General features: G+C 36.1%; 1 protein-coding gene across 2 annotated transcripts in view; it reads left to right on the top strand.

Annotated features, from left to right (window-relative positions):
* The window catches only part of LOC148953240 (periodic tryptophan protein 2 homolog), an 80,680-nt gene that overhangs the window by 7,497 nt on the left and 47,730 nt on the right, over positions 1–25,453 (top strand). For both annotated transcript variants that reach the window (XM_089088412.1, XM_089088411.1), the window contains exons 3-8: positions 362–456; positions 8,218–8,346; positions 11,113–11,230; positions 16,876–17,028; positions 19,157–19,302; positions 20,797–21,019. In XM_089088412.1, coding sequence (XP_088944538.1) covers positions 362–456; positions 8,218–8,346; positions 11,113–11,230; positions 16,876–17,028; positions 19,157–19,302; positions 20,797–21,019 — 864 coding nt within the window. The remainder of the gene's footprint in view (positions 1–361; positions 457–8,217; positions 8,347–11,112; positions 11,231–16,875; positions 17,029–19,156; positions 19,303–20,796; positions 21,020–25,453) is intronic.

The following is a 25,453-nucleotide window of genomic DNA, read 5'->3' as shown; positions in this document are numbered from 1 at the left end:
GTCAAATTTGTATTCTAACTTATGCCTGAACAAAATTCAATTTTTTCTATGCGTTGCAATGTTTAAACATTTTAATAGGACTAAAATTATGAATGTCGCTAGGTGACAGCAAGGGGGAAGGGGTGAAAGTTGGACAGTGCCCGCTCCTCCTTGAAAACTCTTCTTAGAAAATCCTTTCAAAGTAATTTTGAAGTTATTTCTTTGTAGAAGGTGGTAAATTTCTCCCCTCTTCCTCCCACCCAGCTAGCTTGCTGGATGCACTCGGCCCAACCTTCCCCAAAGAAAGATCTCTAGTTGAACCCATGGCTACCAGTCTGGTCTGGAAAAATGCTTATGTAATGGTAATGATCTTGTTTTGCAGTAACAAATCTGAAACTCTACCAATTGAGGCTCGTTACAATTATACCACTCTTTCTATCTCACCTGACGGATGCATTCTTATCGCCATATGTGAAAGTAAGTGGATTTATTATCTAAATAAAAAAGGACACCATGAACCACAACTGGACCCAGGGAGAAAAGAAAACCCTTTTGCCGAGCTCTCTTCCCCCCCCCCCTGTACAATATCCTGAAAAAGGAGAATTATAATTGCATTTATATTTTTAAAATTCGTCACTAATCTTTGTTATCTGTCGTTTCTTGAAAATCATCAGTTCATAAAGCTAGAGCTCACTCACATGCCCTGCAGGTGTAGTTTCAGGTTGAAAATAACCCAGGCTTACCTCTACGCAAGCTTACACTGCAATTCAAATTAACCATGGGTGTGATATCCCCGCCCCCTGCTCCTACATATATTTTGTCAAAAAATGCATGTCCTTTCAGAAAAACAAAGGAGAAAATGCACCAGAGAATGATCCTACTTTTTGAAAATATTGACTCTATTAACAGCTAGGGTATGTGTTATATAATTTGTTGAAATCAATTTGATTCTGAAACATATCAGTATTAAGTGTTTGAACATCACCACTTCTACTACTAACAACTCACTGTAGTATCAAGCCACCTGAGGCAAACATAGCTACGCCTGCTCCCCCTTCATCCCAATCTATTCAAAGCCTACCTCTTTGCACACTCCTTGGAAGTTCCCATTTCCCTTAAATCTTTTCTTATGGCATCCTCCCACCCCTTTCGGGGGCGACCTTATTTTCGTTTGGCCCTAGACTGTTGGCTGACAAGGAGAAACCTTGGCAATCTTGTCATCCTTTATTTGCAGAATTAGTCCTAGCCATCTCAAGCTTTCTCTCATTATAGCCCTAGAACATGGAAATGAACCACATTTATAATACAGCTTACTGTTTGAGCTATAATCAGTCAGTGAGCTACCCAAAACAATCTGTAGGCAATTTCTCTAGAAAACATCTAGCAAAACCTACTCCGTTTTCTGGAGCGCCCACGGTTCAGAACTAGACTTGATCACTGTCATGATTATAGCTTCCAATATTCTAATTTTGGTTTGGAGACATCTTCCTATTCTTCCGAACTTTTTTCAACTTCGGAAAAAATACCCTGGATCTTGGCTATTAAACTTTTAACATCTTCACTGCACCCACCGTCTTTACTAATAATACTGCATAGGTAGGTGAAGCTGTCCACTTGATCGATCTCCTCATTATCCAACATCACCTTTTCACCTTTAAGTATTCCTAGTCTTATCAACTTAGTCTTCTTAACATCAATTTTCAAACCTATTCTTGCACCCTGAAATCACAAAACCTCAAAAAGTTCATTCATTTGCTCACACTTTCATATAGGATGATTAAATCATCAGCATAATCAAAGTCTAGGAGAGTTTTACTTCTCCCCTTGATTCTGTGTTTTCCCATTGCCTTTACTGTGCTCGTTAACACAAATTCCATCAAAATGATCTGTATAGATAGGAATAGAACGCAACTCTGCTTAACTCTTGATTTAATACGAAAGCAGCTAATAACCTCATTTCCTACCTTAACCACAGAACTGTTATTCTCGTATGTTGCACTAATCACTTTAATGTATTTATCTGGTATACCATACAAGGATAGGACCTTGTATAGTAGAACAGCATTTGAAAAAGAGAAACAGACTAAAAGCATTGGAATAAAAGCAAGTAATTTGTTTCTGTATGGCTTTTTTTGAAAACAGAAAAAGAAAAGTAACGGCTAAGACACAAACAGATAATCTTTTTCTGTTTTATGTTGTTGTTTTTAAGAAAAAACAAAACGTAGCCTTTTTAGGAAACCAATTGTTTAAACAGCTGTTTACCCTTACTGTTTGTCAATATTTAAAATTTGGAAAGTGTAATTTAGAAATCCTGAACATCCTGAACCGTATTTTTCAAGCATATTTGTGTGCCCGTGTATTTTTAGAAATAATGAGCAGCTCTGTCATACTCCTTGATGTCGGACTTACGCTCAATATTTTATGAAGGTTAGATAAAATCATATTCTTCAATTAATATAAGTAACAGTAGATTGAGGAGATATAATCATAGGCAGTGCATTAGTGCTGTTTTTTTTTCTTTTATACCAGGGCACTTTGTATCGAAGAAGTTGTTGTAGAAACTTCGAAAAGGGCTCATTTGATTGGAAATTGGAAGCCTTGGGCTCTTTTTAATAGTCGAAAATGATTGAAGGGAAACTAATCCCCTCTCACGCCCATCATTTCCCCAAACACATCCAATCAAGGTTTTGAGACAGCCATTTTGTTCAACGTAGTTGAAAGTTCTGGATATTATCTATTTAAGGACGATAAAGCCTCCACTGCCCTCAGGACAAGGGTTGTAAGTTATTCTCTGGGGGCATATAAGATTTCTATTGCAAGCGTTGTCATAGAAACTTCGGAAAGGGCTCATTCAATTGGAAATTGAAAGGGCTAGTGCCCTTTTTAATAGTAGCAAGTGATTGGAGAAAAACTAACCCCCATCCCACGTCCATCATTCCCCCAAACACATCCAATCAAAATTTTGAGATAGCCATTTTTTTCAAAAAAGTTGAAAGTCCTGGAAATTATGTCTTTGAGGATGACAATCCCCCCACAGCCCTCAGGGAAAGGGTTGTAAGTTATACCCTGGGAGTATATAAGGTTTTTATAGAAATTGTGTTGTAGAAACTTCGAAAAGGGCTCATTCGATTGGAAATCGAAATTGCTAGTGCCCATTTTAATAGTCGAAAGTGATTCTAGGGCAACTAACCCCCCTCTCACGCCCACCATTTCCCCTAAGAAATCCAATCAAAATTTTGAGACAGGACTTATGTTCAAGGTTTTTTAAAGTTCTGGAAATTATTTATTTGAGGATGACACTCCCCCCACAGCCCCCAGGGCAAGGGTTGTAAATTATACCCTGGGGGCATATAAGGTTTTTATAGATAGCGTTGTCGCAGAAACTTCGAAACGGGCTCATTCAATTTGAAATTGAAAGGACTAGTGCTCTTTTTAAAAGTCAAAAGTGATTGGAGGGCAACTAACCCCCGTCTCACGCCCACCATTTCCCCAAACACTTACAATCAAGATTTTGAGACAGCCATTTTGTTCAACATAGTTGAACGTTCTGGAAATTAGGTGTTTGAGGATGACAATCTCCCCCCTCACAGCCCTGAGGGTAAGGGTTGTAAGTTATGCCCTGGGGCATATAAGGTTTTTATAGAATGTGTTGTTGTAGAAACTTCAAAAAGGGCTAACTCGATTGAAAATTGAAAGGGCTAGTGATCTTTTAATAGCAGAAAGTGATTGGAGGGCAACTAACCCCCGTCTCACGCCCACCATTTCCCCAAGCATGTCTGATCAAAATTTCGAGATTGCCATTTTTTCAACGTAGTTGAAAGTTTTGGAAATTAGGTCTTTGAGCATGACACCCCCCCCCCACACACACACAGCCCGTAGGGTAAGGAATGTAAGTTATACCCTGGGGGCATATAAGGCTTTTGTAGGAAGCGTTGTTGTAGAAACTTCAAAAAGGGCTCATTTGATTGGAAATTGAAAGGACTAGTGCCTTTTTTAATATTTAAAAGTGATTTAAAGGAAAGTAAACTCCCTCTCACGCCCACCATGTCTTCAAACACGTCAAATCAAAATTTTCAGATAACCATTTTGTTCAATGTAGTTTAAAGCTCTGGAAATTAGATCTTTGAGGATGACAAATCCCCCCCCCCCCCACAACCCTCAAGGCAAGGGTTGTAAGTTATGCTCTGGGGGTGCATAAGGTTTTTCTAGATAGTGTTGTCGTAAAAACTTCAAAAAAGGCTCATTCGATTGGAAATTGAAAGGGCTAGTGCCCTTTTTAATAGTTGAAAGTGATTGGAGGGCAACTAATCACCTTCTTACGCCCACCATCTCCCTGATCATACTCAATCAAAATTTTGAGATAGCCATTTTGTTCAACGTAGTCGAAAGGTCCGGAAATTATGTCTTTGAGCATGAAAAACCCCCAACAGCCTCCAGGGAAAAGGTTGTAAGTTATGCCCTGGGTGCATATAAGATTTTGATAGAAAGTGTTGTTGTAGAAACTTTAAAAAGGGCTAATTCAATTGGGAATTGAGAGGCTCAGTACCCTTATTAATTGTCAAAAGCGATCGGAGGGCGAATCTCCCCCCCCCCCCCACGTCCATCATTTCCCCAAACACTTCCGATAAACATTTTGATATAGTTTTGTTGAACGTAGTTAAAGGGTTTGAAATTATGTCTTTGAGTATGACCCCCCCCTCCCCACAGCCCTCAGGGCTAAGGTTGTAAGTTATGCCCTGGGGGCATATAATGTTTTTATATAAAGTGTTGTAGTAAAAACTTCAAAAGGGCTCTTTCGATTGGAAATTCAGAGGGCTATTGCTCTTTTTAATATTCGAAAGTAATCGGAGGGAGAATCAACCCCCCCCCCCCTCACGCCCATCATTTCCCTAAACATTTCTTAGGGAAATGATCAACATTTTGATATGCCGTTTGATATAGCCATTTTGTTCAACGTAGTTGAAAGGTGTGGAAATTATGTCTTAGAGGATGACAACCCTCCCCCAATAGCCCTCAGGACAAGGGTCGTAAGTTATGCCCTTTGGGCATATAAGATTCTTATAGAAAGTTTTGTCGTAAGAGCTTCAAAAAGGGCTCATTCGATTGGAAATTGAGAGGAATAGTGCCTTTTTTATTAGTCTGAATTGATCAAACGGCAAATGCCCCCCCCCTACGCCTCTCATTTCTCCAAACACTACCAATCAAAATTTTGAGATAGCCATTTTGTTCAACGTATTTGAAAAGTTTGGAAATTATATCCTTGAGGATAAAAAATCTCCCCAGCCCTCAGGGCAAGGGTTTTACGTTATGCCCTGGGGATATTTAAAGTCTTTATAGATAGCTTGGCCAAATATACTTTGGAAGAGGCTCATTGGATTGGTAATTAGACGCCATAGTGCTCCTTTTTGAGAGTCAAAGTGATCGGAGGGCAGCTACACCCCCCCTCCCCCACACACACATGTCGTATCGTCCCGAAATGCATCTAATAAAAAGTTTGAGACAGCCATTCTATTCAAAATAGCATAAATATCATATAACAAGGCTTTTTGGGTTGAAACAAACATAGATATTAGGGGCAAGGTTTGCAAGTTACTCCCAGGGGATTATTAAGTTTTTATGGAAGGGGTGATTGTTTAACTTCAGAAGAGGCTTAATCTTTCTTCTTAAAAAGGTTGCCAATATAATGCAAGGAAAAATTAATTAAAAAAAACTTTTTGTACAAAATAAGTTTAAAAAAAAAAGCAAAGAATTAAACCAAAAATGAACAAAAAAGGAACCAAATAATCTACCAATCATACAACTACCACGAATTAGTATTAATAAATAAATGAAACCCAAAACAAACAGAAATTAAAATAATAACAGAGTCAAACTCAAAACGAGCAGAAAATAATATGAGTAGGGTTCTAAACCCTTATGCTCTCTAAAAGCCAGAATATAATTTGTTCTTACTGTATTGAAAATTGTATTTTATAATTTGTATTATAATTTGTATTTTAAGGAATAATTATCAGCATAAGTCTATTAAACTGACAATACACATTGTTTTCAGTAAATTCATTTGATTCTTTTCAGTAAAGTACAAATCTTATTCTGACTTTGAGAAAGCATAGGGGTGGACGCGACAAGATAAGTCAAGTAAGGATCGTAAACCCAATGCAGACTACTTGAAGTGGCACTGGGTAGCTTTCAAGTCTTCTGTAGAAAATGAAACCCACTCACTTTAGGCTTACTTAAAACCCCCTCAAGGGTTTTCCCCCACAAGGGGGGAAAACCCCCTCACTTTAGGCTCACTTGATAGCTCTTCTTAATTGAAAATAAAGTTGTATGTGAATCATACCAATGAAGTCTCACTGAAAACAAGCTTGTATGTTTAATCACAAAGAAAGCCTAGTACAATGAAAAAAACTAATCAAAATCGTAATAGTCCCTTTAATCTTGAAAAACTGCCCCTTTAAAGCGGAACCAAAAACAATCAATAATAAAAAAAAGGATTCGAATAAAATATGTGTGAACCACGTGAAAAGTTTAAGACATTGTCTTGCTGGAGATTTTCAGAAGCTGCTCTGGTCCAAAGGTCCCCTGGATGCGTACCTTTCTGTTCACGTGAGAAAAAAGTGACGCTTAGTTTGAAAATGTTATACAACGCGTGCTTGGATCTACTGATGAACACTGGTGTTAATGGGAGAGGGGGGCGTTTGCTCCCCCCTCCCCCAGATTTGGTGCCCCCCCCCTAAATTTTGAAACATACCTTTGTGGTAATTTAATCGAAAAATAACTTTTTGGTATTTTTTTATTTAAAAAATAAAAAAAACAGCAAAATTGCCCCTCTCTTGACCTTGATAAACATACCCCTCCCCCTCACCTAAATTTTGTGAATTGATGCCACTCCCGAGGAATGCTAGAACATATAAGATTTCGTAGGCCTTTTGGTCTGTAATCGGTGACCGCAGGAAGGTGAATCGGATTTTAATCCCTCTCTTTTTACTCAAGCAGAAAGGCTAATTCTATTAGACGTGTCAATATAGGTAACTTTTATAGACTCCAGTCAAAAGACATTCAGGTTCTACGAAGTCTGTCGCTAATAAATATTTACTTTCGATGTTAATTTGCTTTAAAATACAAAATGAGCGAATTAGATGGAAAATATAAGAAATAATGGAAAACAGTGCAAAAAACAAGATTTTTTTCTTTCGTGGGGGGGGGGGGGGGGGGGGGTTACGGATTCAAAGGTCTTTCCTTTTTCGATTGATCAATTGTCATGTCAATTATTAAAAGATTTTCTAATATTATTGTGCCCTTCTAAAGCAAAATTGCATGCGATTCTGTAATTTTTTAAAGCTGTTGGCAGATTTAGGGAGGCAAGCACCATTCTTGGCTTGTCTGCAGGTCAGTTTTGTGCAGTTTCACTTACATTTTTGATCATCTGTCATCGTCAAGTAAAAAAAGAATAGAAGTCTTGAAAATCTTAGAATTCGAAGTTGTCAAGCTAAAAAAAAAAACTTATCTTTCCTGTTCCGAGCCCAGGTCCCAAAGAGACCCAGGACCCTGGATATAACATCCACATCTTCCTCTCGGTGACCCTATACATAAGCATCTCTTTTGCTTGCAAAAAGCCTGTTATGAAGGCTTTTAGTTGCCTCCCTCTCCTCGCTGTGGACTGCAGCATAGATGTTGGCTCGCTAGTATCTTTTCCAAACCAGGGATGCCAAGGCTGAATCTTTTTGCAGGTAAAGTGTTAGATTTTACAAATACTATAACGGGTCGTAGTTATGTATGTGTTTTGTCTCATAGAGTGGGGGACGCCCTAGATTTTTTGTCTCCCTCTAGGTTTAAAATACCTATTTTTGGTATTTTCATTGAAAAATGTTTTCGATTTATATTTTCATTTGAAAAACTGAAAAAAATTGCGTCCATCTCCTTGATCTTGAAAAAAGGTATTTTACCTCCCCCCTCCATTTTCTTGAATCGTTGCCTCTGATGCACGATAGGAATATTATCTTGAACTGGTGCTTGAACCCTTGTCCAAATTTAGCATGGATAAAGTTATAAAGGTATTCGATTTAATTTTTCTTTAATTTTATGCAGAATTGTGTCTATTAAACAAATGATCTTGTATTCATAGGTTTATACAGAAATGTGTTAGTGCATGTCTAATGCTCGCTATTTATTTTTGGCTATGAAATAGAACTGTTGTCAACAACATACCAATATTTTATTTTCATGATTTCATTTTAGATGGAGAAGCGCATTTAATTAGTTTAATAAGCAAGACAGTCATCTATCGTCATGGATTTAAAACAAAAATTAGATCAGTTCAGTTTTCACCAGATGGAACTATGTTTGCTGTTACTAAGGAGAATGTTGGTAAGTACCGAAGGATTCGATTTTGCACAAGTTTTTCGCAGACAAGTAGACTAAACTACAAGTTACTTCTTTACATGGTAGTGACATCTGGGAACGGAATAATAAATAATAGAGCCGTAACTGGCCGACTTTAGAATTCAAAGATTGCAGATCCTTGTATGATTCTGATTCTCCTGAAGGATACTAGGCTTAACGTTTCTTCGGTGCGCTTTATCTAGCGAGTGCTTTTTCTATTTATATAGCCATTTTATGTCCCTTTTACGGGCCGTGGAGATCGATTTTTATCTAAATTCCTCTGGTGGTAGCATTGATGTAGATACTTAAGTATCAGGCATGTCGACCAGGATTTATTTCTGGAGAGACTCAAATACATTAAAACAGCCAAAAAAGCTTGGGTCTTTAACCCCCTCCCCTTGTTTGTGCCGCTGTTGAGAAAGTTTTAGCCTATGCCTTTAGAATAGCACATTTGGTTGAAATCTTGGAGTCGTGTTATACCATAAGGATTTAAGTCACTTAACTTATAGACTCGAATGATAGCCAAAAATTCCACTGGTTTAAGGTCTTAGTTTTCTGATGAGCTGGAAATCCAATTTTGTCATCACAGAAGTGAGGTCCTAGTAATTTTATTCCATGAAAAAATCAGCATGTTGATAAATTTTATACTTCAAATATGTTATCAATTAATTTTTTCTTCCTTCCCCTCTTCAATGTTTAAAGAATGCTAGAAAGAACAAATACCCCGGGTTTATGCAAATACCTCGCTGTTTTTGCTGCAGGTATGGTTGCCCAGTGTCAGATACGGCAAAACGCAAAAGGTTTCACGTCATGCATCATGTCAATATTTGCAAATCTTTAAAATATTTTTTGTTCTAATAGATTACTCTCGTCACTGGCGGATCCAAGTGGGCCGGGGAACCCGGACCCCAAGGCCGTATCCAGGGGGTGTAGGGGTTTTGGACCCCCCTCCCGAAAAAAGCCTTGTGTAAAACACCCCCCGAAAAAAAATCCTGGATACGGCCCTGTCGGGCCCCTAAGATTTTTCTGGCGCCCTCATTCCATTTTTTGTTCTTTTTCCACTCTTTTTTTTAAATAAACTTGTCAATTCGTTCAGTTATTGACATCCTTGTCACCTTGCCCTCCCCCCCCCCGCCAATATTTTGCTCTAGATTTTGACTCTCGGCTTTGACTCTCGTTGCTTTTGATTTATCGGATACGCTCAGATATTCAAACCTACAACAATTTGTCACATGTCTTGATGATCATCAAGTCTGACAAAAATTCGCAGTGTGATTTGCATAACTTACTTAAGTCCGATTTGTTTATGTACCATCAAGTTTTTTCTGTTTTGAGTTATTCTTCTTTTTCTTTTTCTCTCTCTCTCTCTCTCTCTCTTTGTATTTTTTTTTTTTTTTTGTGCGTGTTACACCACGTATTATACTATAGCATAGAGTCGGTGAAAAACAAAAAATGATAAAAAATACAGTTTGCGTCCATTTCTCTCCGCATGTACTGTATTATTTATCACACATTACAGTTACGAAAATCAACAAAAGTCATGTAAATAGCTGCTATTGGTTTGCTGTAATCCTTTAATATCCTCTGTTATAAATTAAAGGCGAACCTTTAAAATCTTCTTTTAATTGTTCTAATTGGTGTCACTCTCGTTCCTTTTGATTCATCGGTGCCTAAATATTCTACCGTGCTACAATATGTCACGTGTCTTGATGATCATAAAGTCTGACAAATTTTCACTGTGGTTGGTACAAATTACTCAAATTGGATTTTTGTATATTAAATAATACTCGATTATTCATCTCACATCACAGTTACGAAAAAAATGGAAAGATACTTAAGTTTTATTGTAGGTAAAAATCAAAGTTTATGTGTGAACATTTTGAGGATGGTGGTACTTTGGGACCTAAGCGGAAGAATTGCATTGTGATTTGCTGATTTCATACTCACTGAAAAAAAAAATATGACGGACAAATATAAGCGAGTTGGCATCAGGCCAGGATTTACCAATAGGCCCACTAGGCCTGGGCCTCAACCGCCGCGTTGGCTGCTCACAGAAAAGTGATTTTAAAACAACTCGGGAATTCCGTGGCCACTTATAAACTGTCAGATGTCTCCCGAGAATGGCAGCTGAGAGTTCAGTATCACCTCTCTTCATTACTTTTGGCTAATCAGTTGCGATTTGTTCAGTCTTCCACTATCCTCGAATTTTCGGAGATTCCCCGAAAATCTGACAAAAACGCTTGGGCCTAGAAGTGTCAAAGCTTAAAATGCGGCCTTGATCGGCATATTAACCGCGATGCCAAATTGTTGTGTTTTTGTGACAGAATCTATGTGAATTAGGGATATTTTTGTAAACCAAACATACATCATCTTCTCTCGTCGTGTTTTAGACATTTCTTTTTATTCTGAACCTTGTCTACCAAGCCGAATTGAATTAGTTATAAATTGATTTACCATGCTAGAATGATAGAATCGTTTCTGGATTTTTAATGCCTCCACATCAATGCATTGTATGTTCTAGTGCAACCATACAGCTTATTAGCTAAACCATTATTCTTGTCAGATACGTACCCCTGGATTTTTTTTTTTTTGGGGGGGGGGGTTGAACAATTTTTGCGGAAATATAAAAAGAATTTGTGGATATTATATCAAATGCAAAATTTGTGAAATATAAAATAATTTGTAAGAGATATTGTACCCCCCGCCCTCCTGTAAACGTGCTTGCTATTTCATTTTCTTTCCAAATTTTAGTTATGGTATACAAAACTCCGGGGCTTAGGACAAGAGAATACACCCCATTCGCGTTGGTTAAGGTTATCAAGGGTCACTTTGAGGATACTACATCCATTAGTTGGTCGTCAGATTCAAAGTAAGTTCTTATCAATGCATATTTAGCAATGAATATTTCAAGAGACATGTGTATTTTATTATTTTTGTCAAAAGATACGTGTTTTGTATCGTCTTTTATATGCCGATGCAGTTTTTGTCAAAAATTGCATTTATTTTGAAATTATCTTTTGTTACATAGAAACATTCCTTAGATATAAAAATTGGCTTTCAAATGAGCCTTTAAACATCTGTCTAGGATCTTTCACTGCCTCACTAGCGGCAATAGAAAAAAAAACAAGGATATAAAAAGGAGACAAATCACTGCTTCCCATGCGAAAAAGTGATTTTTCTTGTTTCTCAATATAAAGGGCTGCAATTCTCTCTTAAATGAGGGTTTAAACTATGGAGATTCGAATGGTGCAATTTTCATTTCAATCTAACATCATTTTTAGGGATTTCCAACTATTTCTTGAAATTCCCATAAATTTGTTTTTACAATAAACCTTTACCATTAAGATTAATCAAAATCACAGTTACCATTCCTGAATCAGGTTCAAATGGCAATTCTTCCTCACTTGGACAGTTTTTTTTTTCAAAACGTGTTTTGAATTTTTGGTAACTATTAACTAGAGTTCGTTCTTTACTAGGTTACAGCCGATGCTGTAACCATGATACAGCAGGAATCTGCATGTGAACACTCGTGAGATTTAGTTAAAGTTTGTTAAAAAATTATTTTGCTTCTTATTATTATATTAGAAAATGAAAATTTAAAGAGAAAATAATTAGTTTTGCTAGTCTTGGGAACGTACTCTATTGGACAAAACAAGACTTGGCTCTTGGAACCTTCACTTACGTACTTTCTCTAGGTAGTGACAGAATACTGGTCCACGATGGAACTGTTAATTTCCCATCAGTTTGTACTTTACCTTATTATTGTTAGGATGAAGTAAAATTAAAAATTAAGAGGTATAACTGATAAATTTTGTTAAATAAAATAAAATTGAGGCTTCATGAAGTTTCAGCTGAAGAACGTTTTTAAGTAATGGCTACAAACTGCCAACTTTTCATCAGGTTTTGTTGTCATAAAATGGACATCATAAATTAGTTTTATAGTAATCGCAAAAAAAGGAAAAAAAAAAGTTTTGTGAAGAATGAGAAGATAGGTCCGACTAAAAATGCACATTTCGAGGCCACTATTTTCTAGATTTTTTCAAGAGGGTTTTTGTCGTCGTCTTCTCCCTATGCGTGCACGTATGGTCGAGAACATTTTTTTTTTCATGAAATATATTTGGTTCAGTCAAGTTTCGCCTGAAGAGTTGTAATTATGTAGTAGAAGAAACGGGGCTAATCTGGTCAGAAAGTACCTGATTAGACTAGAAACCGTTTATGGAAAATAATATTAATATTGATAGTCTTGAGCAGGGATCATCTATTTGGTGAATATAACGTAACTAGTGTTTCAATCGGTCGATCTGAACTAGTGGTAGTTCAGGGTACTGTGAATGACAGTGCTATTTAATTTGAAATTTATTGACAGTAGTGTAATATATAGCCTGTCTTATTTCTTCAGATTATTGTTTGTAGTGGTAAGTGAGTCCGATAAGCCATGGATCACAAGCGATCTCAAACAAATGATCAAGATGAGGTGCAAGCTGCACAGTTCCGGACAAATAGCCGCGGCGGCGAAACTTAGAAATCGAATCGTGGCCGTTAATCGTTTCAAGCGAAGAAATTATGTTCGGGAAAAGGTAGTACTCCTTCTCCAAAGTAGCAGTCGGAAGTGGCATTCCACAGTGAAACAAATGACTGGCAAGTCAGTTAACAGTGAGCTAAAAATACCCAAGCCTGACGGATCTCAAATGAGCGCTTCAGACGTAAACGAGTTCTTTGCTGGCAGTTGTACCACCTACTCCTCAATTACAGAGGCCGAACTGGTTGATCTCTTAGTCGATTGTGAAACTGACGAAATAAAACAGTTTACCGAATTTGCTGTTTTTAAAGAACTTAAAAAACTAAAACCGAATTGATCTTCCTACCCTGGTGAGTTGCCGGTCAAACTTATTCGCGAATATGCCTTGTTTTTAGCCAAACCATTGGCATCGATCATCAATCAGGGCTTCAGTGAACAAACCTTTCCCGATGCTTGGAAGCGAGCCTATGTTCGCGTAATACCCAAAGTTAAAGGACCTAAGACATGTGATCAGTTAAGACCTATTTCGATCACACCGAACTTTGCTAAAGTTGCAGAATCTTTCATATATCGTGAACTTCTCACGGACATTTCACCGCCACTTGACCCCTTCCAGTATGGTTGCTTGAAGGGATGCAGCACGTCTGTTTATTTGGTACGGCTTTATCACCTAGTAGTTGAATGGTTGGAGTTTGGAAGCTCGTTTGTAGATTTACTTCTGGTAGACTACCGAAAGGCATTTGATTTGATTAAGCACCCTCTTGCCGCCAAGAATCTCAAGTCAATGGGTGCCCGTAAACACATCCTCCAATTAGTAGTTGATTTCTTACGTCACAGGTATCAAAAAGTGTACGCCCTTTTTCCCGATGATATTGAATCGGAATGGGTGGAAATTACATGTGGGGCCCCACAAGGTATCATATTAGCAGCTCTTCTTTTCCTGGCTGTTATCAACTATGTGCTTTCTGACTTTGACGATCGTTTTAAATTCGTCGATGATTTGTCTGTGCTTCTTAAATACCACGTAAAGGATTCGCAAGCTGTAGCCCAGTTCGACCCAAATTTTTTCGATCAGTTTAAATCACAGTGTACTGCGAACAGTCTTCAAATTAATGAGAATAAATCAAAGGTTTTGAGGTTCAACCCACTTAAACGCGATTTTATCTACCCCGCGAATTTGTTCCCTTCTGCTTCGTGTGCGACTATCTTGGGCGTCACCTTTAGTGTGGACTGTTCGTTCTCTATTCATGTACAAGAGCTGGTTAAGAAGGGACATTATGCTATGCGGACACTGGTGGCGATGCGCCGCCTAGGTTTTCCAGTATATAAGCTGAAAACAGCGTACCTCACTTTTATTCGACCCATCCTTGAATATGCGTGTCCCGTCTGGGGCCCACACAAGTTCATCACATAGATTATTTAAGTGATGATGTGGAGGGGATCCAGAAACGAGCTGTAAAGATCATTCTTTGCGACAAATATGTAGATTACAGCTCCGCTCTGAAGTCACTTGAAATACCAAGCCTTCGCGATCGCCGTTTTCAGCTGATGATTCGTTTTGGCCAGTTTTTATTGTCTAGTCCTGTACATAGGACAATATTACCACCTAAAATGCCCGTCCGCGCAAATGCCAGAAGTAAAAGCAAACTTATGCCCGTCTCCTGCCGCACAAACAGACTTAGTAACTCCTTTGTTCCTTTTTTTACAAGTGCTTTTAATAAAATGTAGAGAAGTGTTTTCATGTAAAAAAGTTTTCATGTAAAAAACAACGCCTTTTAGTGAATTTTTTTAATGTGTCTATGACAGCTGTTTTCATTAAAATGATTCTGATTCTGATTCTTAACAAAGCAGATAGATATGTTGAATGCAAAGCTCCCAAGCAATTTAAGACTTAAACAAATATATTTTGAACCAATCGGACCGTTCCCGAAATGTAAAAAGTTTTGTCGAAATCCAACGACTATTCTATTATATGTCCTCTTTACAAGAATGACATTACCATAGTTTTTCTTGGCTATTTAATTTTATTACTCATTTATTAGTTTTTTTTTGTTTTGTTTCTTATAATCCCTCATTTCTCATATATTAAAGGCAGGATCCGATTAGGAAGCTGAAATGTAACAAGCAGGATACTAGAACTTATTTTCTACCATATCTGATTGAGATCCGATAACTTGTTTTTGTAGATATTAGATGCTATGTTGACAAGAATTTAGGGACCTCTCACATCATAAAAGTTGGGTTTGAGGTTGAGTTCCAAAAGGCAAAACTAGCATGGGTACCCTTAATTTAGATCAGTTTTAGTTGAAATCCGATAACCCTTTCTAGTAGATATTCTGATAACAAGGATTTAGGGCCCTATCCCTACTGAGTTTGGATTGTATTCGGACTCCAAAAAACAGAATATGGGAAATAGCTGTCACCTTTCGCTAGCTTTTGTTGAAACCTGACGACCCGTTCTAGTTTATGCCTCGATTACAGGAACTTAGACCCTCTCCTCCCTTCTCCATTCCTCTAATATATAGAATTGAGCTATACCTCGAAATGGCCTAAGTAGGGCACCATCTTTTACCTACCTCTCTTTTTATTGAGATTTTACAATCGTTGAGTAATGAGAATTCAGGGATCCAAAGCCTCATATATTACAGATTGCAGATGAACTATCAAAAGGCACAAATAAGACCTTATTATTTATATTTACGAAAACGTAGGGGTGGGGAAAGGTTCTCAATTTTTTTTTATTGAAAATACAAAAATAATGAAAAATCAGGGAGGAGGGGTATTTTTGTTTTTAACGATTTTTTAAAACGAAAACACCGAAAAAGGTATTGTTCAAAGGCTAGGGCAATTCGACTAGACAAAGGCTACTTATGATAAGAATCTTGCTAATCTTCCCCCTTCCCCTCCCCCATAAAAGTTGGAGTGCTTAAGATCCCAGATCCATTTAAGACATAACTAGGGCATTAGCTCATACTTCTTAAAAAGTTTAGTTTAGATCCTGCATTTTCTGGTAGATTTGCAGGTGAAATTTATCTACGGGCTTTCTTATCTTAGTTTGCACTGGGATACTTAGTCGTAATTTCCACTAAGTTAGGCCATGTCCTAACCTCCAGAAGGCTAAACTAAGACACTAACTCTTACTTCCCGCCAAGTTCGGTTAAGACCTGGCGACCTGTTCTGATAGATGCGTAGTTGAAAAAAAATTTAAGGATCAACATTCCTGTCCCCATGCTGAGGTTGTATTTAAAAACCAATGCTAGCACACTTGCTTTTTCCCCGCCATGCTTGTTTGAGGTCTGACGAGTGCTTCTGGTAAATTATTAAATGAGAAGAATATGAGGACCCCTTCCTATCCCCTTTCTTCCTCACAAATCTCAGTTCAGGGTCTGGTCCCCAAAAGTAATATCTAGGAGGCAAGCTCTTACATGTCACTGATTTCGGTTAAGATAAAACAACCCGATCGGGTTGACCTGATGACAAGTTCTTAGGAACCCTCCTTCCTTTCCCCTCGAAAAGACTGGACAATGTCCTGACACCAAAAAGGCATAATTATGGCACCAGTTCTTACTTCCCATCAAGTTTGGTAAAGATCTGACAATCTCTTTTGGTATGAGAAAAGTCTGGGAAAGCCCCCTCCATATACCTACGAGTTGGATCGTACTTAAAAATTGTTTTGATCTTGCTCTGTGGTCAAAATATTTCTGCAACACGATGAAATCTGTATCCTCTGTATCTATGATTTAAGAATATAAGGTGATGTATCAACCCAAAGTGATCTTGGGTTGCCCGATAAGTTTTGAAATTGGTTGTAATTGTTCATTCGCTATTTCAAAAGTACTTTTGGTGCCATGAAAATTCGATATTTTAAGTAGGTTATAAAATCCGGAAGAGAGTATGATTTTTTGAAACAATTTCTAAACTGTTGTGCTTTTGTATCTTATGTAAGTGCCTGATTCTTATATGTTTCTTTTTTATAATTATTTTTTCTCAATCAGGGTGGTAGCAATTGGCTCTAAAGATATGACGACCAAAATTTATCCGTTAAAATGGATGACCAATTTTCATATAGTCACTCTAGGTGGTCATAAAGACGTTATTGCTGGTACGTTCTTCGAAAAAGATTCATTGGATGTCTACACCGTCTCAAGGTTTGCTTTTACCTTTTATTGCCTTGTTTCTATTAATAAAAATAAAATTAGCAGAAGAAGTAACTCAATTTTCAAGTGAAATGCATGCTTCGTCAGATTATATTTAGCTAATAAAAACGCAATATGTACAGTCTTGCGATTCGAGCAAATATTAATTACTAATTTGAACTAGTCTTTGCGTGAAAGGGCTTTCCTAAAGCCTATTAAGATGTAAAGTTTAATGATAATACTAATGACGACTATTTTAGTACCAAACGGTAAAAATTGTTAAAAACAAGCCTATCATTGTTTCTGATAAAATAGTTTTATATAGGGTTTATCTATGATATATCACCTTTTTGATAAGCTCAGACATGTTGAAAAACAGTTTTTCAGTCTTTAAAAACGATTTCTTAGCTAAGAAAGACGTAACTGTTTCTTTTTATTACTTTTTTTTAAGTATAAAGATGCAAATGAGTTTCATTCATAACCGCTTCTTTCTTTAAGAAGGCCTATCAGATTAACAAAAACAAAATAATAGTATGCGGTTGCTGTGAAATAGCTGTGAAATGCATTTGCCTCAATGACATACCACATTACTGTGATGTGAGGACTATACAGTATCCCAATATTTGTACAGTCTGAGACACTGTTTTAACAACGTGTCAGAACAAAAACACAATCCTAACATGAGTTATGGTTCTGTAACTCAATCAGAAGACATTTATTTATAGTTTTCGTTCTTGAAAATGGCTTTTCGTTCCCTTTCAACTGTAAATTATGATTTGAAGTCGGTCTAATATTGTACAAAGTAAACTATTATACTAATGAATAACCAATATTGTAGCTTTAAAACCAAACTGAAATAGAATAAAATTAGTGTCGTGGTAAGGCTAAGAAAAAATGAGTATTTTGTAGCATATTTTCGTTAACCGTGTCTTTTGTCAGGAAATATCAATCTCTGTCTACAGCTAATCTATAGCTCTCTGAGGTTATATTCTTTCAATCTGTTACTACTACAGCTAACTCTTCATAGCTTTAAGTCGCCTGAGGCTAAGACACTGGCAAACACAGAAACCTTCATCTTACCCTGCTTAAAGTTTTTATTGTGGCCACCTCAATAGAAATCCCTAGATTTTAAGTTCAGGTTTTTTTTTTTTTTTTTTTTTTTTTTTTTTTTTTTTTGTGTGTGTTCGTTTGTGTTTTTTGGCGTAAATAATTTGAATACCCAATCTAAGAAGTGTTGTAATTGAAAGATAAACCCAGTTTAGACGAGCCCCATGCCTTCTTCAGCTGTTAAATCAGGCTTCCATAGTGCTTCTAGAATTGAAGATCACAAGCTAATAGCTAGGAAAGCTGTTTTTTCTGAACATTTATGGGCTGAAACGCTTGTGTTTCAGCCCATGTGTTTCAAACATTCTGTCTTAATGGGAGTGTCTGGACTCTATGTTACTCCCATGTGTTGCACTTGTACAGTCATTAAATAGTACACAAGGGAGTAACGTGAAAAATTGCACTTCTTAGACCTGAACTGACCAATCTAAATCTAAACAAGGTTTTTAGGCTGTCTATTCTATATCAAGTAGTTATTGCGGTAGAGTCTCTTCTGAAATTTGTGAATTTGAAGATATTTTTTACGAGTTTGTTGGTAGTATTGTTGCTGATTTTCTCCATTTTATTATTAGATATCTTTTTGTATGTGTCTCAAGGGAATACGTATGCTTCTTAATAACGTACGAGTCCGTACTGGTTGAACCATAATCTCACGTCATTGCAGTGATTAAAGTAATACGTTAGAATTTTAAATCAAGACTTGTTCCTGAAAATGACTCACAAACCTAGATGGCCCCAATTCAGACAGGCAGAGTCACTATAGACACTGCATAGATTTTATTTAAAAATTTTTGTTTTCAGTATTGAAAGCATCGACGGTAATATAAAGATAAAGGGCCAGACACTAGCTATGTAAAAAAAAAATCCCCTCTCAAGAATAAACTACCAATTATTTCCCTCGGACTCTTCTTTGTCGTAAAAATACCCCCCCCCCTTTCTTTGGGGGGGGGGGTATAGTCTATGGCCTTACAACTTTCCAAAGCTATTTCATAATATTAGACAAATATCTCTCTATCGTGACAGTTGAATTTTGTAGAGACGGCCATGTTTGTGTTTGGGACTCGACAGTAGACCTTCAAGATCTTCAAGATGCTCCAGATGGATGGACTCCCGGAAAACGAAACCGAGAATCAGATAGCGGAAACAGCAGCGAAAGCGACGAAGAAAAACCAGAAAAAGAAAGTAAGTATTGGTTAATTCTATACATTTTATTGGGAAACATTGAACTAGTTCCATGATTGTTGAAAGACGGTCAGAAGCGTGCTGCCTGACCGATTTATTTTGTTTAGTTTAATGTCAGTTTTCATCTACGAATTGGAAACTTTTTTTTAGTAAATGTTGGAATTCTAGCCTTAGAATATCTGCTTTTATCAAAACTTTTATTAAAAAAAGAATATTTTTGTTGCTCATAATTTTCGTCATAAGTTTTTTTTTCCATTTGTGTGTGTGTGGAATCAATAGAAGTATTTCAAACCCCAAAGAATCTTATCAAGGAACTCGTGGAAACCGGATTTCTCATGGGAAACTATCATTTTTCTATTGAAAGACATTTCATGTGAACATAGTCACGAGTTTATTCTGTCTACGAATTTTCGAACGAAGATTAAAAGTTCTAGTGCCCTTTTTAAGTAGCCAAAAAGATTGTGTCCTAGGGAAGTGACATTTCCTGTCTTTTGGCGGTACCGAACTACGATTTTTCCCAAAAGAGGGCCAAATTTCTATCAACAGGAAGTTTTAAAAATGACCAATCCACTTAAAAGTATCGAAGAGCAACACATTGTACCACACGGTGGCACAGTCGTTCCTGAAAAGTCACATATTCCATGCAAGATAAATGGTTAACATAGCTTAAACATATATTTTAAAACTTCTTTTAATAAGTTGATTTACTTGATGTTTCATAATGTTATGTATAGTGATTTGTAACTGCGCTTCAGTTATTGTGGAAGAGGGGTGGTATGTCATTGCGTGGGCGAGGGGGGTAGATACCTCAAAGAGTAAACAAAAAAACTTATGAGAAGATGTGTGTGAATAAACAATAGAAATGATAAATAAATAGTAAGAAGTTATAACATCACTGCCGTGGTTCGATGGATCTTGAATGTAAATAGTATTCTTGCTAGGTTGCTAGCTACCACTGCAACCCGGAGATCGCAACTTTATTATGAACTTAATATTAGGAATAAAAATGGAGGGATACTTTCATAATGGTTAAAAATAGATATAAAAAGATGAGGCAAAAGATTAAAAGTAGACAATATACGAATCAGAGTGGTTTCCCGATGGCTGAGTTGGCCTATCACACATATTCACGTAAGATCCATAAGAATGTAAACTTGTTGTCCACTGGTGATTTGTTTTAACTGAACAACCATAGACTATATATATTCTTATGTCAAGTAGCTTGCGTTACAAAATGGCAGTGTGAAACGACTGTATAACCACCACTATAATGCATAAGTAACTCCATTACTTTTAATTTTGTATTTTGATTTTAACTATTTGTAATTGATTGGAGAGATTTGTAATTTCGCTGTAATTATTTGCATTTGTATTGCATCACCGAATATCTATCTCTTTACCTATTAATTCTTTATGCTTTCTTCTAAGGCTCAAATTTTAGCTCCTTGGATTATTCTTATGTGGAATTGTAATATCAGCATTGGATTTTTTTAGGTCACAGAGAAGATCGCACTGATGTGCTTTATCAACGAGGGGGTCGCTTCTTTCTGAATGATATTCATAGAGAGAACGGGTATACCGCAGACGTTAGATTGACCGCATGTACCTTCCATCCGGATACACACATGCTGGTGACTGCATTTTCAAATGGGACATTCTTCATTCATGAAATGCCAGATTGTATTCTGATTGTCAATTCTGCCCTTTATAAAGAGAGGTGATTTTCTTATACTGGAAACATTCTAGTTTCAAGCGTCTAAAATGGGGGGGGGGGGGCGGTTTACCTCTATTGACTAAAATTGTGTGAATCCTTTATTTAAATTTGTGTGTGCGCCAATATGATTTTGCAAGTGTACAATGGAAAAAGTAGCAAAATTAAATCGAAGTTCATGTTATATTCGTTTTAAGTGGTCAAAAGTGAAACTTTGGTCGTAAAATAAAAGTATTTCGATAGAATTTACAAAGGATTCTCATATACACACCAAACTTTGATGCACTTAATTTTAGGTGCTGAAAATTAGCCTAAAAATCGCCTAAATTAGCCTTAAAAAAATCACCTAAAAAATTAGATGAAACCTAATTTTTAACCGAAAATAGAACACCGCCCAGTATTGACAGTATTTTAACTGAATTAAAAAATAAATAAAACGTTATTATGCAATAAATTCATTAATGTAGTAATTTTCATCACTGTTATAAAATATTAATCTACGTTATAGGTAATTTCGAAGACCACACTGTATTTTATTGACGATAAATAACAGTTCGAATAGGGATAAATCCTTTCATGCGACAGTGAAAAAAACAATAAAAGAAAATATACTGGATATTTCGATCACATGTACAGTGATCGTCATCAGCAGACATACATTCTTCTGATGACGGCAGATTATAAAACATGTGATCAAAATATCCGGTATATTTTCGATTTTTTTTTTCACTGTCTAATAAAAAGATTTATCCCTATTCGAACTGTTATTTATCGTAATCTATGTTATAATTATACAATACTAATTTCCATTAGCTTACTCTCCTTTAGTTTTGATGTGCCGTTGGATGTCGTAAATAAATTAATTGAATTTGTTCTCTACATATGTTTTAGGGATACTCTTATAACGTATGGGTGGGTAGGGGCTAAGGTTGGCAGGGTGGGGGAGGGGAGAGGGAGTTGAGTATAATGAGTGATGGAGACTGGATTGCTTATCATTATTTTTCTTTTATATTTTATATTATTATTTTTCTTTTATATTTTATTTATGTATTATGATTTTTAATTCAGTTATTTATTTAGTTTTCTATATTTTTTGTTTATTTTATTATTATTATTATTTTATTTTTTTATTTTATTTATTTTTTTTATTTTTTATTATTATTATTATTATTTATATATATATATATATATATATATATATATATATATTTGTATATGTATGCATATATATATATATATATATATATATATATATAGTGATGGAGAGGGAGTTGGGGGAGTTGATGGAGATGGGGAGAGGGAGTTGAGTATAATGAGTGATGGAGACTGGATTGGTTATCATTATTTTTCTTTTATATTTTATATTATTATTTTTCTATTATATTTTATTTATGTATTATCATTTTTAATTCAGTTATTTATTTAGTTTTCTATATTTTTTGTTTATTTTATTATTATTATTATTATTATTTTTTATTTTATTTTTTTTTTATTTCCTATTATTATTATTATTATTTATATATATATTTTATATATATATATATATATATATATATATATATATATATATATATATATATATATATATATATATATATATATATATATATATATATATTATATATATATATATATATATATATATTCATAGGTTTTCTCCAGCGTGAAAGTGTTGTTTAATTTATTTATTTGTTTATGAATGTGGATTATTAAACTTATGAACTCTTACGCCTTAGTAAGGCGAGTGATTGAACACAGAATTCCAGTTCGTAAGTAATAAACTGTTTGTTCTGACTTTTCGTAAAAACGCGTCGTTTTTTTTTGAGACTATATGAAGGTTTCTGAAATACCGTTATACGCTATTGCGTTCACCTTATTCTTTTACGGTAACCATAAATGATGATAATGATGTAAAATAAGGTAAAAATCTTTCCGTTTAGATTTTTTGTCTCTGATCTTTTACGCTATTCTATGTGCTCACAATATATTGCTCAGCTCTAACTTAATGCGTAAGAAGCTCAGCGCTCTTACGTAATTTATGAAACTGCAAGAAATTCAGGATTCTAAAGATAATTTTTATTTCGCAATAAAGCTAGTAAGTCGATTAAATAAAGCTATTTAATGGATTTTTAAGACTTGCAAAGTTACAAGTTTTGAACTGCATGTTCAGGATTTAAGTGTGCAACTTTCTTTCTATTTATATATTAATTAAAAAACACTTATTTTCCACAAAGTAAGTTTTTCAAAGAAAAGTAAAGAACTCCATTTAACAAAAAACTAGCAAAAATAAAATGAAATTATCTACCAAGCGTGTAACTACCACAAATCAGCATCGATAAATAAATGAAACCCAAAACGAACAGAAATACAAAATTTGTACTTTACTGAAAAAATACAAATGAATGTACATTGTCAGTTAAATATACATATACTGATATTTAGTGATCAAAATGTTAGTATTATATGATTTATTAAAGTTATAAAAGTAAAAACATTAGATTTTTTTCAGTAAAGTGCAAATTTTGTTCTGGCCTTAGGAAGGCATAGGGGTTTTGCGCCCAACTTATTTAAGTTTCTGCTCGTTTTGAGTTTGAAATGCCAAATGTGGCATTTTGAAATGAGCCCTTTTTCAAGTTTCTACGACAAAGATTTCAATAAAAACCTTATATGCCCCCAGGGCATAACTTATAACCCTTGCCCTGACGACTGTGGGGGGGGGAGGTTCCTACTAAATGGTATGCTATTCTGAACTTGGAACGTCGTGGGACAAATTGGCTATCTCAAAATTTTTATTGGATGTTTGGGGAAAAGGTGGGCGTGGAAGGGGTGTTAGTTACCTTCCAATCGTTACCTTCCAAGTTACTTTCGACTATTAAAAAGGGCACTAGCCATCTCAATTTCCAATCGAATGAGCTCTTTTTGAAGTTTCTACGACAACGCGTTCTATAAAAACCTTATATGCCCCCAGGGCATAACTTACAACCCTGGCTCCGAGGGTTGTGGGGGAGTGTCCTCCTCAAAAACAAATTTTCTATCTGGAAATCAACTACGCTGAACAAAATGGCTATCTCAAAATTTTGACTGGATGTGTCTGGGGGAAAGATGGGCGTGGGGGGCTAGTTGCCCTCCAATCACTTTCGCCTATTAAAAAGGGCACTAGCCCTTTGAATTTCAGATCAAATGAGCCTGTTTTAAAGTTTCTACGACAACACTTTCTATAAAAAACTTAATATATCTCCAGGACACAATCCTTATCCTGAAGGCTGTGGGGGACTTTTATTCTTAAAAACATACTTACTATCTCGAACTCAAATATGCGAGATGAAATGGCTGACTCCAAATTTTGATTGAACGTGTTTCGGGACATGGTGGGCGTGGAAGGGGTGTTAGTTGCCTTCCAATCAGTTTCGACTATTAAAAAGGGCATAAGCCACTCCAATTTCCAATTGAATGAGCCCTTTTCGAAGTTTCTACGACAATTTTTTCGATACGAAGTACCCTGCTCTAAAGGAAAAAAAATAACAAATAGTACATTGTACCAACATCGTTCCTCAGGGCCAACGCCCTCAGGGCATAACTTAAAACCCTTGCCCCGAGGTTTTTGGGGGTTTGTCCTCCTCAAAAACATATTTTCTATCTGGATATCAATATCAACTACACTGAACAAAATGGCTATCTCAAAATTTTGATTGGATGTGTTTGGGGGAATGATGCGCGTGTGTGGGGGGGGGGCTAGTTGCCCTCCAATCACTTTCTACTATTAAAAAGGGCACTATCCCTTTGAATTTCCAATCGAATGAGCCTTTTTTGAAGTTTCTACGACAAAGCTTTCTAATAAAAACCTTATATGCCCCCAGGGCATAACTTAAAACCCTTGCCCTGAGGGGTGTGGGGGAGTATCCTCCTCAAAACATATTTTCTTTCTGGAAATCAACTACGCTGAGCAAAATGGCTAAGTCAAAATTTTGTTTGGATGTGGATGGGGGAATGATAGGCGTGAGGGGGGGCTAGTGGTCCTTCAATCAATTTCTAATATTAAAAAGGGCGATAGCCACTCGAAGTTGCAAGCAAATGAGCCCTTGTTGAACTTTATATGACAACTCCTTTGATACGAAGTGCCCAGGTATAGAGGAAAAAAAAACCAAAAACACATTGTGCCCACATCGCTCTTTACTTAGGCTGCGCTATTGCTCTGCCTATGATAGCAAGTCGATTAGATCTTTTCTAAATTTATTCTGGTATTTATAATTAACAAAATAATAATATAAGGAACAAAATAACAATCAGTGAAATAGAACTTTGTCATTAGCTTTTAAAGTTGCTGCGTTATTTAGAGTAAGCGGGAGATGAGCACAAAAGTAAGTTCAGCAGGGGCGGATCCAGGATTTTTTTTTAGGGGGTGGGCGCAAAATAGGTTGATCCAATAAATTTGCGTTAGGA

This window comes from Artemia sp. Qi Xiang Cuo, chromosome 4, assembly GCF_049724085.1.
Source record: "Artemia sp. Qi Xiang Cuo chromosome 4, ASM4972408v1, whole genome shotgun sequence".
Taxonomy (NCBI): Eukaryota; Metazoa; Arthropoda; class Branchiopoda; order Anostraca; family Artemiidae; genus Artemia; species Artemia sp. Qi Xiang Cuo.
This window is presented reverse-complemented; position numbering and strand designations above follow the sequence as displayed.